At 36.0% G+C, this 15,462-nt stretch overlaps 1 protein-coding gene across 1 annotated transcript in view; it reads left to right on the top strand.

Moving 5' to 3' along the window:
* NSF (N-ethylmaleimide sensitive factor, vesicle fusing ATPase) overlaps positions 1–15,462 on the top strand; it is a 211,359-nt gene that overhangs the window by 189,560 nt on the left and 6,337 nt on the right. Inside the window, exons 18-19 of the mRNA XM_044001682.1 lie at positions 4,936–5,070; positions 6,449–6,562. Of these exons, the coding sequence (XP_043857617.1) occupies positions 4,936–5,070; positions 6,449–6,562 (249 nt within the window). The remainder of the gene's footprint in view (positions 1–4,935; positions 5,071–6,448; positions 6,563–15,462) is intronic.

Raw genomic sequence — 15,462 nt, 5'->3', positions numbered from 1 at the left:
TTGTATTTTCTTTTTGCTCTTCATTTAAAATCAGTCCTTCCATGTCACTGCTATATTAATTGCATAGGTATTATTTTTTTAATTACTGTCCTTTTTAAGGATATCTTCCTTTTCTTTTTTTTTGGCTGGTGGAGAAGGGGAGAAGTTAGGGTCTTTCAATTGGAAGGGACAGATATAATCTAATTAGCCTATCCTCTATGTAACAGAAGCCTTACATATTAGATAATCTTTAGTACTTCTCTCATGTTTTTCCGCTGTAAAATATTTTGCTGAAGAATACACTCTTCTCTAGGACTTGACTTCTTCATGTAGTTGATCCCCTTAGTGGCTTCTTTGGAGCCATTAACTAATGAGTTCCCTGAACAGAGAAATGATGTTTATCACAATCTTACTGGTCCATGGCTAATTAAGGACATGAGAATTAATATTGAAAGAAGATATTTGGTATTTGGATCAGACTTGATCTTTGATCAATGATACAAAATCTAGATAGTAGTATGGTGAGAAAGGACAATTTATCTCTATCAGTAAACTTGAGATTTACAGCCACACATTATTAACAGTGTAGTTTTCCACTTTGGTTAAACAATATTTTGTTTTTATAGCTGGCATTCCCATTTCGTGCTACTGTCAGCTTTTTTCCAAATTATTGTCCGATGTGATTTATTACACTAACTTACTCAGAGCTGTTTGTTCATGATAAAACTTCCTCGTGAGAATTACCACTAATTAGCATACAAAATGATCTAACACAATTAAATTATTTGGTAATGTTTTTCAGAGTTTTCTTAAAGATGAAGCCTTGCAAGTTGAGGCCTGAACTTATCCTAGGTCATGACCTCTTTGCAATGTTGCAGTCTTGTTGAACAAGACAGAAAGCAAAACATAAATTAGCACTCCATTATAAGCCACTGTGCATTTCCCAATCTTTCATCACTCTGCAGGTCAGAGTCATGGCTAATATGGGAGTTTTGCTAAGGAAGTAGTAAGTAGTAAAAAACTGTAGCTTCATGGACTAAGCAAGGAATATGATCTATTATTACCTCTTTTTGTGGTTAGTTGTATCTTCTGACATAAAAGCAAGAGAATTGAGAATTTAAATTATATCCGGCTAGGTATGAATGAGTCTAAAAGCAAGTGAGAAGACAATGACTATTTTTTTGAGAAAAAAAAAACCACTAGTTTTATTCAGATTTTTAGAATTTTTTCAATTGAATAAGCATTTATGTTCATTCCCCACTTACCCTTCCCATTTAGAAAAAAAATCAAAAATGAAAACAAAACCCTTGTAATAAATATGCATAGTCAAGCAAAACAAATTCCACATTGGCAATGTAAAAAGTACATGTCACAGTCTGCATCTTAAGTCCATCACTTCTCTGTCAGGAGACGAGTAGCATTCTTCATTATCAGTCTTCTAGAATTGTTGTTGGTCATTGCATTGATTAGAATTCTTAAGTCTTTTGACATTGTCTTTACAGTGTTGTTATTGTTTAAATTACCCTCCTTGATCTGTTCACTTTATTCTGCATCAGTTCATAAAAGTCTTCCCAATTTTCTCTGAAACCATCTCTTTTGTAATTTCTTATGGTGGCATTGTGTTCTGTTACCTTCATATAACATAATTTGATCAGCCCTTCCCCAATTGATGGGAATCCCCTCTATTTTGCATTCCTTTGCCACTATAAAATGAGCAGCTATAAATATTTTTGTGCATATAAGCCCTTTTCTTTCTTTGATTTCTTTCAGGCATATGCCTCATTTGTGATATAAGTGTGTCAAAAGATATGCACAGTTTATTAAGTTTTGGGGCATAGTTCCAAATTTCTTTTCAGAATGGCAGGACTATTCCACATTTATGCCAATAGTGCATTAATGTGCCTATTTTCACACAGCCCCGGCATATGCTTCATTTGTGATATAAGTGTGTCAAAAGATATGCACAGTTTATTAAGTTTTGGGGCATAGTTCCAAATTTCTTTTCAGAATGGCAGGACTATTCCACATTTATGCCAATAGTGCATTAATGTGCCTATTTTCTCACAGCCCCTACAACACTTGTCATTTTCTTTTTTGTCAGCTTTGCTATCTGAAGGTTATGAAGTGGGACTTCAACTTGCTTTAGTCTGCATTTCTGTAATTTTTTGCAATTTTTAGAACATTTTTTCATGTGCTTATTGTTAGTTTGAATTTCTTCCTTTAAAAACTACTTGTTCATATCCTTTGACCATTTACCAGTTGACTAATGGATCTTTTTCTTATAAGTTTAGAACAATTCCCTATATATTTGGGATATGATACCTTTATCAGAGAAACTTGCTACATATATTTTCCACAGTTAGCCATTTCCCTTCTAATCTTTACTGCATTCAGCCTGTGCTTGCTTTATTTAAACTTATTTTTATTTTTCCAATTATAAGTAGTTCTCACTTTATACACATTTGACTTTACATTAAGAATCCTGAAAGAGGGGCAGCTAGGTGGTGCAGTAGATAGAGAACCAGGCCTGAACCTGAGTTCAAATCCGGCCTCAGACACTTGACACTTACTAGCTGTGTGACCCTGGACAAGTCACTTAACCCCAGTTGCCTCACAAAAAAAAAAAAAAAAAACAACCAAAACCAAAAAAAACCCCACAAGAATTCTGAAAGAAAACTGCATTTAAAAAAAAAACCACCTCTGTTAACTCTACTGTATAGTACTGTGCTCTCTTTTTCCACTTCTGCCCCTTGGCTCACTCCTCTCTGTCAGGAGGTGGGTAGCATGTTTTATCATTACTTCTCTGGAACTGTGGTTGGTTATTACATTGATCAGTCTCTTCTGCTCTGCCTTTACAAAGAAGAGAGTGATGGGAGAAAAATAAGCATGTTCAGCAATAGTGTTCTAGGTTTGATGCTATTGTCTTCTGGCCCCCTTATCTTTCTCTCACCCAGAGCCTTTATTTTTCTTATTTATATTTATTATCTTTCCATTTAAACCTCTCTTCAATATCTACCCTCTTAGAGATGATATTCAGTCCCATTTCCTCTAACTCCAAATCCAGCTCTCTTTCCACTGTACCATTCTGCTTGGGAGTCAAGAGACCTGGCTTTGAATCCTGGTTCTGATTCTGACTCTTCTTCCTTCTCCTCCTCCTTTTTTTTGGGCAGGACAGCTAGTAAGTGTCAAGTGTCTGAGGCTGGATTTGAACTCAGGTCCTCCTGAATCCAGGGCCAGCGCTTTATCCACTGAACCACCTAGCTGCCCCCTGGTTCTGATTCTTAGTAGCCCTGCAGCTAGGGGCAAATCATTTAAAGTCTGTTAGCCTCAATTTCCTTATTGGTAAAATGGGGATCCTGTCTTCAAGGTTGCTGTGAGGAAAATAGAACATAAACTCCATGAAGGAAGGGTCTCCCTTTCATTTGGCTATAAAGCTGTGCATACCCTTTGACCCAGCAATACCATTCTTGGGTCTTTTTCCCAAGGAGATCATAGAAAAGGGAAAAGGACCCACATGCTCAAAAAAATTTATAGCTGCTCTTTTTGTGGTGGCAAGGAATTGGAAATTGAGGGGTTGCCCATCAGTTGGGGAAAAGCTGAACAAGTTGTGGTATATGAATGTAATGGAATTCTATTGTGCTGTGAGAAACGATGAGCAGGAGAAGTTCAAAGAAACCCGGAAGGACTTGCATGAACTGATGATGAGTGAGATGAGCAGAACCAGAAGAACATTATACACAGTGTCATCAACATTGTGTGTTGATTAACTGTGATGGACTGGATTCTTCTCACCAATACAATGGTACAAGAGAGTTCCAGGGAACTCATGATGGAAAAGGCTCTCCAAATCCAGAAAAAAAAAAGAACTATGGAATATGGATCCTGATTGAACCATACTATTTCTTTTGTTTTTGGTGCTGTTGTTTTTCTATTTTCAGGTTTTTCATTATTACTCTGATTCTTCTCTTATAGCATGACTGATACAGAAATATGTTTAATGTTGTTATGTATGTGTATATGTATGTGTGTATACACACACACACACACATATATATAAATAACCTATATCAGATTGCCTGCTGTCTGGGAGAGGGAGGGATTTGAAATTGCAAATTTTATGTAAACAAATGCTGAAAGCTATCTCTACATGTAACTGGAAAATAATGAAATACTTTTATTTTTTAAAAATCAATGTGAAAAAATTGGGTTTTTAAAAACATGTAACATGGGGAAAATGCTAACTAAATAAATAAATTTTTAAATTATACTGTCTTTAAGTATGGGTCCAATAATAAACTAAAGGTCTTGCATCAGAGGACCAGTACTTAGAAATGCTCATCACCAGGTTAAGCAAAGGATGAAATTTTTGTTCATTGCAACTCTCTGGCTAGCTACTATGTTATTGAAGGGTTGCAGACTGTGTTGGTGGAGGGAATACTCCAAGCTAGTGAAACCACTAAGCTATTAAAACTTAAAACTACCCTAATACTTTTGAGATACCCAGCATATTGCCATTGCCACTCCTCCAGTTTCCTGATTTTGTTTTCTTATTTTGACTGGAGAGAAAGAGTTCTCGAGAATTTTCCCTCATTTCCTTTTTTTTTTTTTTTTTTTTGGTGTTGGGGGGGGGGCAATGGGGGTTAAGTGACTTGCCCAGGGTCACACAGCTAGTAAGTGTCAAGTGTCTCAGGCCGGATTTGAACTCAGGTACTCCTGAATCCAGGACCGGTGCTTTAACCACTGCGCCATCTAGCTGCCCCCCCCATTTCCTTCTAAACCTAAACATTCTCATCAATTACCTTTCTCAGTCTCTTCTGCAAGAAATTCTGAATATTTTATTTTTCTTTATTCTTTTTATATCTGGGACTAAATGAATAGATTTTTGCATAATTTCCTCTTTCACTGTTGCTAAGACTAATTCTCTGAATTTTCAAATATTATTTTCCTTATGATTAGGGAAGAAAGCTCCTCATCATTGGTACCACCAGCCGCAAAGATGTCCTGCAGGAAATGGAAATGCTAAATGCTTTCAGTACCACCATTCATGTGCCTAACATTGCTACAGGAGAACAGTTGATGGAAGCTTTGGAGGTGATAATAAATTAAGGAATTTATCTGTGCATGCTATCTCTAAAATGTACTTCTTTGGCCAAAGACAATGCAAATTATAAATAAATTGGTAGTAGGTTTCCTGATATCTTATTTCAGTTATGATTCAACACACAGAAAAGTATGCTAATAAGGATACTTCTCTTCTGAAAGGGTGGAAAATAGCTGTAGTTAGAACCAAATTCATTATCTACTTCTATATTATAGTTTATATAGGCAGCACAGAGAACTGAAAGACCTCTTTCACACACTTAGAAGCTCAGGGAAACAACATGGTGGCATGCTAATAACATGGAGAAAGAAGCATATATTGTGAGAGGTAGTAAAATAAATAAGATTAAATTACCTAGAACATTTGTATTGGCCTTTAGCATATTAACCTGCACCTAATCAGATTCTTTATTAGCATTTGTATTAATAATGTAAAGCATTTTTGCATAAGCAAATGCAAAATTTCAGAGAGGTTGCAAAATGAGAATGACTCTCAAGACCCTTTGTAGGGTCAGTCATTATTTAAATTTTAAAATATTCAAATTTCAGTGGGGATTCCATAATCCTTGAACCTAACTCTAGTTTAATTATTTTTATTTTAGCAAGAGTACTCTTGTACACATACCTACAGTAACTATCTTTTAAGTGATTGCACTAATTATAGTGACTTGATGACAAAAGACTTGAATGTCAGCTCTTTGAAAGTAGGGACTATTTCATTTTTGTCTTTGCATTCCCATCACCTAGCACATTGCCTGACATATAGTAGGCATTTAATAAATGCTTGTTGATTGACTGATTGATTAGTTAAAAGCATCTCCATGTGATCATTACAGCTTGTGAGTTCTACTAAATACTTGAATTTCCATTATGACTTACTATATAGTCTCATTATTACATTTTTAAAATCCTTTTGAGAGTGAGAAATCCCAATAAAATGGCAATTTAGTTGGTGTCTTTTAGCTTGTGTGCCTTTAATATTTGAGGATTAATTATATTGTTCCTCTATTTTTTTTTTGCAAGGGCCTATAGGAGAATGAAATACCAATTTATTCTGTTATAATACATGCAGCATGTTTCTTGAAAGAAAAATTGTGGTTTTCACTGTGGTAATGTTAAATTTCTTTCTGTGGAAATACAACCAGTGATAAATTGATACCAACTTTTGTTTAAAAGAAATATTTATTCAGGATTACAACATGTAGAAAGTGAGATCAAGATTTACTTTAATGTCCTATGAGAAGATCATAGCAATTTAAATATCAATAAAGTATTCTAATCAATCTCTTAAGGATAAATGTGAGAATTAACTATGCTTTTGATGTGATCTTAGGTACCATTTAAGTATTTCTTATTTTCATTTTTCTAGCTTTTGGGTAACTTCAAAGATAAAGAACGTGCCACTATTGCGCAGCAAGTCAAGGGAAAGAAGGTCTGGATAGGAATCAAGAAATTACTAATGCTGATTGAGATGTCACTCCAAGTAAGAGTCATCATTGATATACCATTAAAGGATTTATTCTTTTATTTTACAAAGGTTTAATTTGAGCAAGCTAACAATATTATTATGTTACTCCTCAGTTCATGTGTAATATAATTGTTTGCCTCTGAGATTGTGAAATATAATCTGATGAGTACCCCTTCCTTCTTCTTGTTTAAACAAACAGGAAACATTAGAGCTAAAAGGGATCTTAGATATCACTTATTTGACTTTCCTCATTATACCAATGAGGAAATTTTAGCCCTAAGGAGCTTCAGTTACTTCTATCTTAGGCTTTAGAGATGGAAAGTACCTTAGAGAACATCTTCTCCAGCTCCCATCTTTCACAGATGGGGAACCTGAGCTCCAGAGAAGGGAAGTGACTTGCCCTGGGTCAAAAGCTAAAGAGTTTAGACTGAGCTGAGAATCCAGGGCTCTGGGATTGCTGTCCACTGCAGGTTACACTACTTATATTACTGAACTGGATTATGGTTTAATTCTTTATACTTTAGTTACAAAAGAATGTCTCAATTGTATGGTTATCTTCAATTTCTTAAATCATTCAGCACATTTTCTGAGTCCCTGCTATGTGCACAGTAGTGTATTAGGTACTCACATCAGTGGTCAAACTTCTACAGTACGCATGGCAAGAACAACTAGAAATTGTTTTGATTGGGACCAGTCCTAAGATAAGTCATGAAATGTATTGACTGCTGTTCTATTTCCACTATCAGTCTTCTTGTCCATTCTTCTAGAATTCCTCTTCTACTTTCTGTTCCTAATCTAGCTTCTCTAGATGCTCATCCTGTATCCTATTCCTATTTAGTTAAAAAAAAAACAACAACTAGTCCTTGCTAAGCTAGCAGTACATAATAGATATGGGGATATCCTAATGTGAGCATTCAGAAGTAAAAATTACAATCCATCTATGCCCCTTCTTATTAATTTTCCAAAGGAAGTTCTACCTCCCAGGCTGAAGGCCTTCCTCCAGGGCTTCTGACACTATAAGGGCCCCAGTGCTGCATGAAGAATGAATGTCCTCTCAATTATTCCCTATATGACCACCCCATTTTCTTTTTTAGTCATGCATTTATTTGATCTCCTCTACATGGTTTCTTCTACACAGTTTAATATGCTATAGCCCTTTCATGCCCACTATATGTCTCACTGTTTTCTTTTGGTGACTTCCAATTTAGATTCTTCAAAAGTTGTGATATTCCATGATTCATAAACATAGAGCACCACCAGAGAATATTGATGTTAAAAATATTGGCATTGAAACTATGGGAAGGTGGTAGCATATTAAGACCTTGAGAAGCCTAGATTGTCCACAAACACCCTAGGAAAAATCTGAGAATGCAGTAGAAAGAATGATGATAAACAAACTCTATCCAGTCTAGGATTGCACAAAAGAATCCCAGAAATCCTGGAGCAGAAAAAAGCTGGGGCAACCAGAAGCCAAAGCATGGACACAGACCAGCTCTTGGTTATTCAATGCCCAGAGCTCAGTCCCAAGGCAACCTGCCAAAGGAACAGCAGGAGATGGGGCCAGACTAGCATTAGGCAGCACAGTGTGCACTTCCACAGTAATTCAACATCCAAACAGCCAGTCAGCCCCACTCACAGCACTACAGGGAACAGGACCAAACAATATAGCAGCCAGGTAAGTTGGGGCCCAGGAAATCCATACCTAAACCACAGCAATAGAAAGGGCCCTTGTAGCACCTCAGAAACAAAGCATTGTGGGGTCTGGGAGACCTGCTGGGAGTAGGCCTGCTACCAGCACTATCCAAAGCATCTGGGTACAGACCTATCAGGTTCACAGCAGGGCCAAATCCAGGTTTGGAACTGTGTAAAAAAGAATGAGACAAAAAAGGGACCAAAACAAAACCTAAGTTAAGTCACTAGGAAACTGAGCCAAAACCTAATAATTCCTACAGAAAGCAAGGACAAATCTTATCCACTCTATACAGGACCAACCAGGACTTGCCCATGCAAGAGCAAAGAAGAGAACAAAATCTCATCCAAACACAAAGCCCCCAATTCAGGAATTGAGGCTGTAGATATGAGTAAATAGAACAAAATGTTGAATGCAATAAAGAAATACCTTGAACTGAGAGAAGCCCAAGGGTAAACCCAGGAGAAAGATTAATAATTCCACATGTCCAAATAGAACCTCAGAGAAAAGAATGTCCTGGCTCCAAGAAATAAAAGAGTACCTGGAGAAAATGAAACAAGAGGTACAAAATGCAGTGTTAAAGAAAATAACAGCTAAGGAGAAAAAAACTAGCAAGGAAAATTAATACTGAAAATACACAGTGGTAAGTCTTACCCTAGAACTGAACTCCCTAAAACTTAGAACGGACCAAACTGAAAGCGATGACTCTTTAAGACAACAAGAAATATTAAAGTAAATTAAAAATTGAAAATTAAAAGATTGAAAATAAAAACAAAAGAAATGTCATTACTCTTAGAATCTTTGGACTACCTGAACATCATGTCCCAAAATCAAAACATTCAGATACTATATTGGAAGAGATCAAATAAAAACTGCCCCATAAATAAAAACTGGCACGAGAGGGCAAAGTGAAAATAAAAAGAAACCATTAGTCACCTGAGAAGTTCTTGGGCAGAGCCAAGATGACAGTGGACAGGCAGTAACTCCTTGGAGCTCTCCCCTGAATCCTTACAAATCCCTTCAAATAATGCCATAAGACAATACCTGGAGCAGCAGAACCCACAAAAGGACAGGGTAAGATTATTTTCCAGCCAAAGATGGCTTAGAAGATTGGCAGGAGGGGTCTACTGTGCTGGGGCAGGAGTGGAACTCAATGCTGAAGTCGAGCTGACACAGATCCAGCCCCAGGTGGGCTTCTCCAGAGAAAGAGACCTCTGGAGCCTATGAATCGGCTGCAGCACCAGCGATTTCTGGAACTAAGCTCACAGTCTGGTGAGAGGTCTGAGTAGTTGTCTGGGGGGAGATTACAGGGGTCTCTGCTGGTGCTGAGGTGAAACTCAGTTGTTTTACCCATGCTGGGAACCAGGAAGCAGCTTTGGATGGCAGCAGCCCAGGTGGGAGAGGGGCGCAGGCTTGCCAAAGCTATCAACCCAGCAAAACAAAAATTTTGTTTTCTGGTTGATGAGCAAGTAGGCCTGGGGTTATTTCCAGACCAGAGCACAGGCCAGGTGAGTGAAGAACATGCCTCTCCTTAAACTGTACCAGCTGGGACCCCCTGAAGCTTGGGACAGTGCAGCCTGGAAGCAGTGAAGCACTTTAAGGAGTTTAAAGTCAAGTAAAAGGTGGGTAAGATGAGCAGACAGAAAAAGATGCAGACCATAGGAAGTTTCTTTAGTGACAAGGAAGATTGAGGTGCACCCTCCGAAGAGGATAGTAACATCAGGCCTCCTACATCCAAAACTTCCAAGAAAAATATGAATTGGTCTCAGGCCATAGAGGCACTCAAAAAGGACTTTGAAGATAAAGTAAGAGAGGTAGAGGAAAAAATGAGAATGATGCAGGAAAGTCATGAGAAAAAAAGTCAACATCTTGAAAAGCCAAATGGAAAAGCTCTCTGAAGAAAATAATGGCCTAAGAATTAGGATTGAAAAAATGGAAGCCAGTGACTTTATGAGAAACCAAGACACAATAAAGCAAATCCAAATCAATTTTAAAATAGAGGGCAATGTAACATATCTTCTTGGAAAAACAGCTGACCTGGAAAATATATCCAGGAGAAATAATTTGAAAATGATTGGACTGGGGCCAGCTAGGTGGTGCAGTAGATAGAGCACTGGTTCTGGATTCAGGAGTACCTGAGTTCAAATCCAGCCTCACATACTTGACACTTAATAGCTGTGTGACCTTGGGCAAGTCACTTAACCCTCATTGCCCAACCAAAAAAAAAAAGAAAGAAAATGATTGGACTACCTGAAAACTATGATCAAAACAAGTCACCTCCTGAAAAAAATACCAAAAAAAGAAAACTCCCAAGATGTGTCTATATTAGAATGTAAACAAATGAATTGTATAATCCTATTGTAGGAAGAAAAGATAGTTGTCAAAAAAAAAAAAGAAAAGATAGTTGTCCCCTTAGAACCTTACTGTCTTCAAGGGTCATATATAAACTTAAGTCAGACAGAAGGCTTTTGTTCTATTGTTTTATGGGTCTAGGAGAAGGAAATGGGAGGGAGGAAGAAGGGAATATACTGGGAAGGAAGGAGAGGGAACAAGGCCATAACCTAAATATAAGGATTCCAGGTTAAAGGGTGGGGGGTGGAGTGGAAATTACTAGAAGCTACCAGAAAGAGTGAGTTAAAGTGCTTGAAGAGCCATAGTCCAGAAAGACAAGACTTTGAATCTTTCAGACTATAGGAGAAGAAAGTCTGGAATACAAATGGCAAAAATAAAGGCTTACAACAAAGAATACTCTACCCAGCAAAATTTAATAAATTCCAAGTTGGGGGGTGGGGCGGGAGAATGAACCTTTAATAAAAGAGAAGACTTCCAAATATCCCTGATATAAAGTTGAACTAAGGAGAATTTTTGAAGTATAAATGCAGGAGTGATTAGAAACACAGAAAGGCAAATACATTTGATAATTGAAAGGGACTATATGATGATGAATTGTTTACATTGTAATATAGGGAGTTAAAACACTTGTCCTCTTGAATCTTTGTTGTTTTTTTGTTTTTTGTTTTTTAGTGAGGCAATTGGGGTTAAGTGACTTGCCCAGGGTCACACAGCTAGTAAATGTTAAGTGTCTGAGGCCGGATTTGAACCCAGGTACTCCTGACTCCAGGGCCGGTGCTCTATCCACTGCGCCACCTAGCTGCCCCATCCTCTTGAATCTTAATGTCTTCAAGTATCATAGATAAACATAAATAAGTCAAGCAGAATGTCTGGGGGTGGGGTGATTCTGTTCTGTTCTTTTTTATGGTCCTAAAAAAAGGAAATATAATTTGAATAGAGAATATACTGGAAAGTAAAGGAGAGGGAAGGGAGAGTGAACTTACTTTTTTATATGATAGTAAATGCACAAGATGTGGACTATAAGGACATGAAGGGAAAGGTCCAAGGAACAGTTATCCCATGAACTTAATTTTAACATTTCAACTGGACCAGGGAAGGTTGAATATACCCATACACATGCTTATATGCACACATACAAACAACATGGTATACAAACAAATTAATCTCAGCAGGGAAATAGGAGGAAACATGGAGAAAGAGAGATAGAAGGCAGGATGGGGAAGGGAGTAGTCATAAACAAAACAAATTTCAACATCAGAAGATCCAACGTGAAAGGGAGAGTAAAAGGAAAGGAAGATAAAGTATGATTGTGAGCTAGGCAAAGAGAAGAAAAGGTAAGGAGAACAGGAGCATCCCTTAAATTGTAGACCATTAGTATTAAGCAGAATCTTCCTTTTTTCATTACTTTTTTTGTAAAGGGAGGAGCAAGGGACATAAAGAAGAACAAGAGGAAAAAAAAGAATAAGAGGACAGGATGGAAGGAAATACAAAATTAACATTCTTTATTAACATAAATGGCATGAATTCACCCATTAAATGAAAGAGGATATGGCAGAATAGATTAGAACATAGAATACAATATTTAGTCTATAAGAAACACACTTGAACATAAATATTCACAGAGAGCTCAAATAAGGGGCTGGAGGAGGATCTGTTATGCTTCATACAAACTCAAAAAAGCAAGGATTTCAGATAACAGTTTTTAAAAAACATGATAAGAGAGATATGCAGGAAAACTATCATGTATAAAAGTTTCATAGGTAATGAACCAGTTATTTTATATATTATATATACGTGTGTGTACATATACACATATATGTATGTATACACACACAAAGTGGTATAGTATCTAACAACTCAAAGGAAAAGTTAATAAATTTGCAGGGAGAATTAAACAATAAAACTATAATGGTGAGGGACCTCAGTGTATCCCTTTCAGACCTAGATAAATATAACAAAAAGATAAACAACAAAAATGTTAAATACCTAAACAGAACTTTAAGATAATTAGAGATAATAAATTTCTGGTGATTACTGAAGGGGAACAGAAATAAATTAATAAATTTCTCAACTGTTCATGACATCTTTACAAAGATAGACCATGTATTGGGACATAAAAACTCACAAATGCAGAAAAGCAGAAATATAAGACAGCACAGAATTTTACAGAATATAGCACAATAAAAATTATTTATTTACAGAATATAGTACAATGGAAATTATATTAAATAAAGAATCTTTAAAAAGAAGGTTAAAATTAATGGGAGATTGGGGCAGCTAGGTGGCACAGTGGATAGAGCACCGGCCCTGGATTCAGGAGGACCTGAGTTCAAATCTGGCCTCAGACACTTAACACTTACTAGCTGTGTGACCCTGGGCAAGTCACTTAACCCCAATTGCCTCACCAAAAAAAAAAAAGAAACAGAAAATTAATGGGAGATTAAATAATTAAATCCTAAAAAGTTGATGGATTAGAAATCATAGAATCAATAGAAGATGTCTGCAAAGAAAATTATAGCAATAAGAGTACATACCACAACTTAAGGGATATCACTAAAGCAGTCCTTAAGAGAAATTTTTTTTGTCTCTAAAATAGAAACTCTTGACTTTTTTGTATGTGATGGAATCCTTTGGAAATCTGGTGAGGCCTTTGTACCCCTTTTCAAAATGATACATGTTGCCTACATTCATAGCTAAAGGAAATACTAGGTTTCATTTAGAGGTTAGTGGAAATAAAGATTCTTTTTTCCCCCCTCTGGATAAATTAATGGACCTCTTGAAATCTGTAAATGGACCGTAAAAGAAGAACACCTATTCCTCAATGCTTTCTTCATCAAAAGAAAGAAAAAAACAACTCAATTAATTGATCATGTAATTTAAAAAAAACAACAACTAGAACAACAAATCAAAAAATTCCAACAAAACACTGGAGTAGAAATTCTGAAAATCAAAGAAAAGATTAACAAAACAGAAGGCAAAATAGAAATACTATTGAATTTTAAAATTTTAGGAAGAAATAAAACAATGAAATAGATAAAGTTAGCTTTTCTCATTAAAAAAAAAAGTGAGCTACTTCCTTCAGTGTAGCACTGTATATCTTACTCTTGTGAGACATTGGTACAAAGCATGCTGCTGCATGCTATTTCTAAGGTGCTGGGCTTTTAGATGTGTATAGTAACCTAATGCTAATGTTCAAAGTAAAAGAAATAGCCATTTAACCAGATTCTTATCAAAAATAAAAAGGAGGGTTCACAACTGAAAATGAAATAAAGGAAACTATTTTGTCTAATTACATGCCAAAAAATTAATAACTTAGTTAAAATAGGTGAATATTTACAAAAATATGAAATGCAAAAGGCAACTTGCTTAGGAACTAGAATTTTTAGGATTAGATTAGGAACTAAATTATTTAACCCAGTATCAGAAAAAGAAAATTAATAGGCCATAAATGGTCCAATGAATAGGCCCAAAGGTCAAGGGGCAGAGGACCAGGATGAGTTTATTCAGATGGATTTACAAATGAATTCTATCAAACATTCAAAGGACTAATTCTAGTATTACTTAAATGATTTGCAAAAATAGGAAGAGATCCTTCCAAACTCTTTCTACAGTATAAATATGGCCTTTTTACCCACACCAGGGAGAAACAGCAGAGAAAGAAAACTAGAGGCCGATATCCCTCATGAATATTGATGCAAACATATTTGCAAAGAAACTACAACATATTAGCAAAGAGGGTCACATTAAAAATGATGACTATATTGATATATATGACTATATACTATGACTATATTTATACTGGGTATTCAGGGTTAGTTTAAGAAAAATCATAAATATAATAGATGATATTAATAGCAAAAAACCAGTAATACATGATTAAATCAATAAATACTGGAAAAGGTTTTGTCTTAATCCACCATCTATTTCTGTTCACACACAGGCATAAGTTGACCTTTCCTTATTATGCTAAGTAGTAGCTAAAACTAAACATCAGCATTATACGTAATGGATAAAGGCTTTTCCACCTAGATCAGCAGGAAAGCAAGGATGTATATTTTCACCACTGCTGTTTAATATAGTACTAGAAATACTAGCTATAGCAATAAGACAAGGAAAAGAAACCAAGACAAAAGCACCTGGTTTTGCAGATGAGATGATAACCTCTTTAGAGAACCTAAAAGGCATCCAAAAAATTAAGTGAAACAACAACTTCAACAAAGTTTTGACATATAAAATAAATTCACAAAAATCATTTCTATATATTACCAATAAAACCCCAAAAGAAAAGACAGAAAGGGAAATTCCATTCAAAATCACTGTAGTCAATATAAAACATTTGTAAATCCACCCACCAAGACACGCAGGAGCCATATGAATACAACTATAAAATATCCTTTACGGAAACAAACAATCCTAAATAAGAGAAGAAAGATTAATTATTCTGGGGAGGCTTTGCCAATATAACCAAAATGACAATTCATTTACTTATTCAGTGCTATACCAGTTAAAAATACCAGATTATTTTATGAGCTAGTAAAAAATAATAATAAAATTTATCTGGAAGAACAAAAAAGACAATAATCTCAAAGGAAATCATGAGGGGGGGAAATGGGAAAGAGAGGGGCCAATGGTATGAGATCTCAAACTATACTAAAAAGCAGAAATTTCCAAAGGGATTTGATACTGGTTAAGTAGTAGAAAGGTTACATACTAATACAATGGTGTGGGAGCTGTCAACTATCTAGCTACTCTGGAAAGCAGTATAGAGCTGTGCCCCATAAGTCACTAGGACCTTTTATCCTAGCAATTCTCCTACTAAGCATATACCTCAGAGCGATCAAAGAAAGAATAAAGTCCATTTGTACAAGATTAC

The sequence above is a fragment of the Dromiciops gliroides genome, chromosome 4 (assembly GCF_019393635.1).
Source record: "Dromiciops gliroides isolate mDroGli1 chromosome 4, mDroGli1.pri, whole genome shotgun sequence".
In the NCBI taxonomy this organism is placed as follows: Eukaryota; Metazoa; Chordata; class Mammalia; order Microbiotheria; family Microbiotheriidae; genus Dromiciops; species Dromiciops gliroides.
Note: the sequence above shows the minus strand (reverse complement) of the source record. Positions and strands in the feature narration are given on the sequence as shown.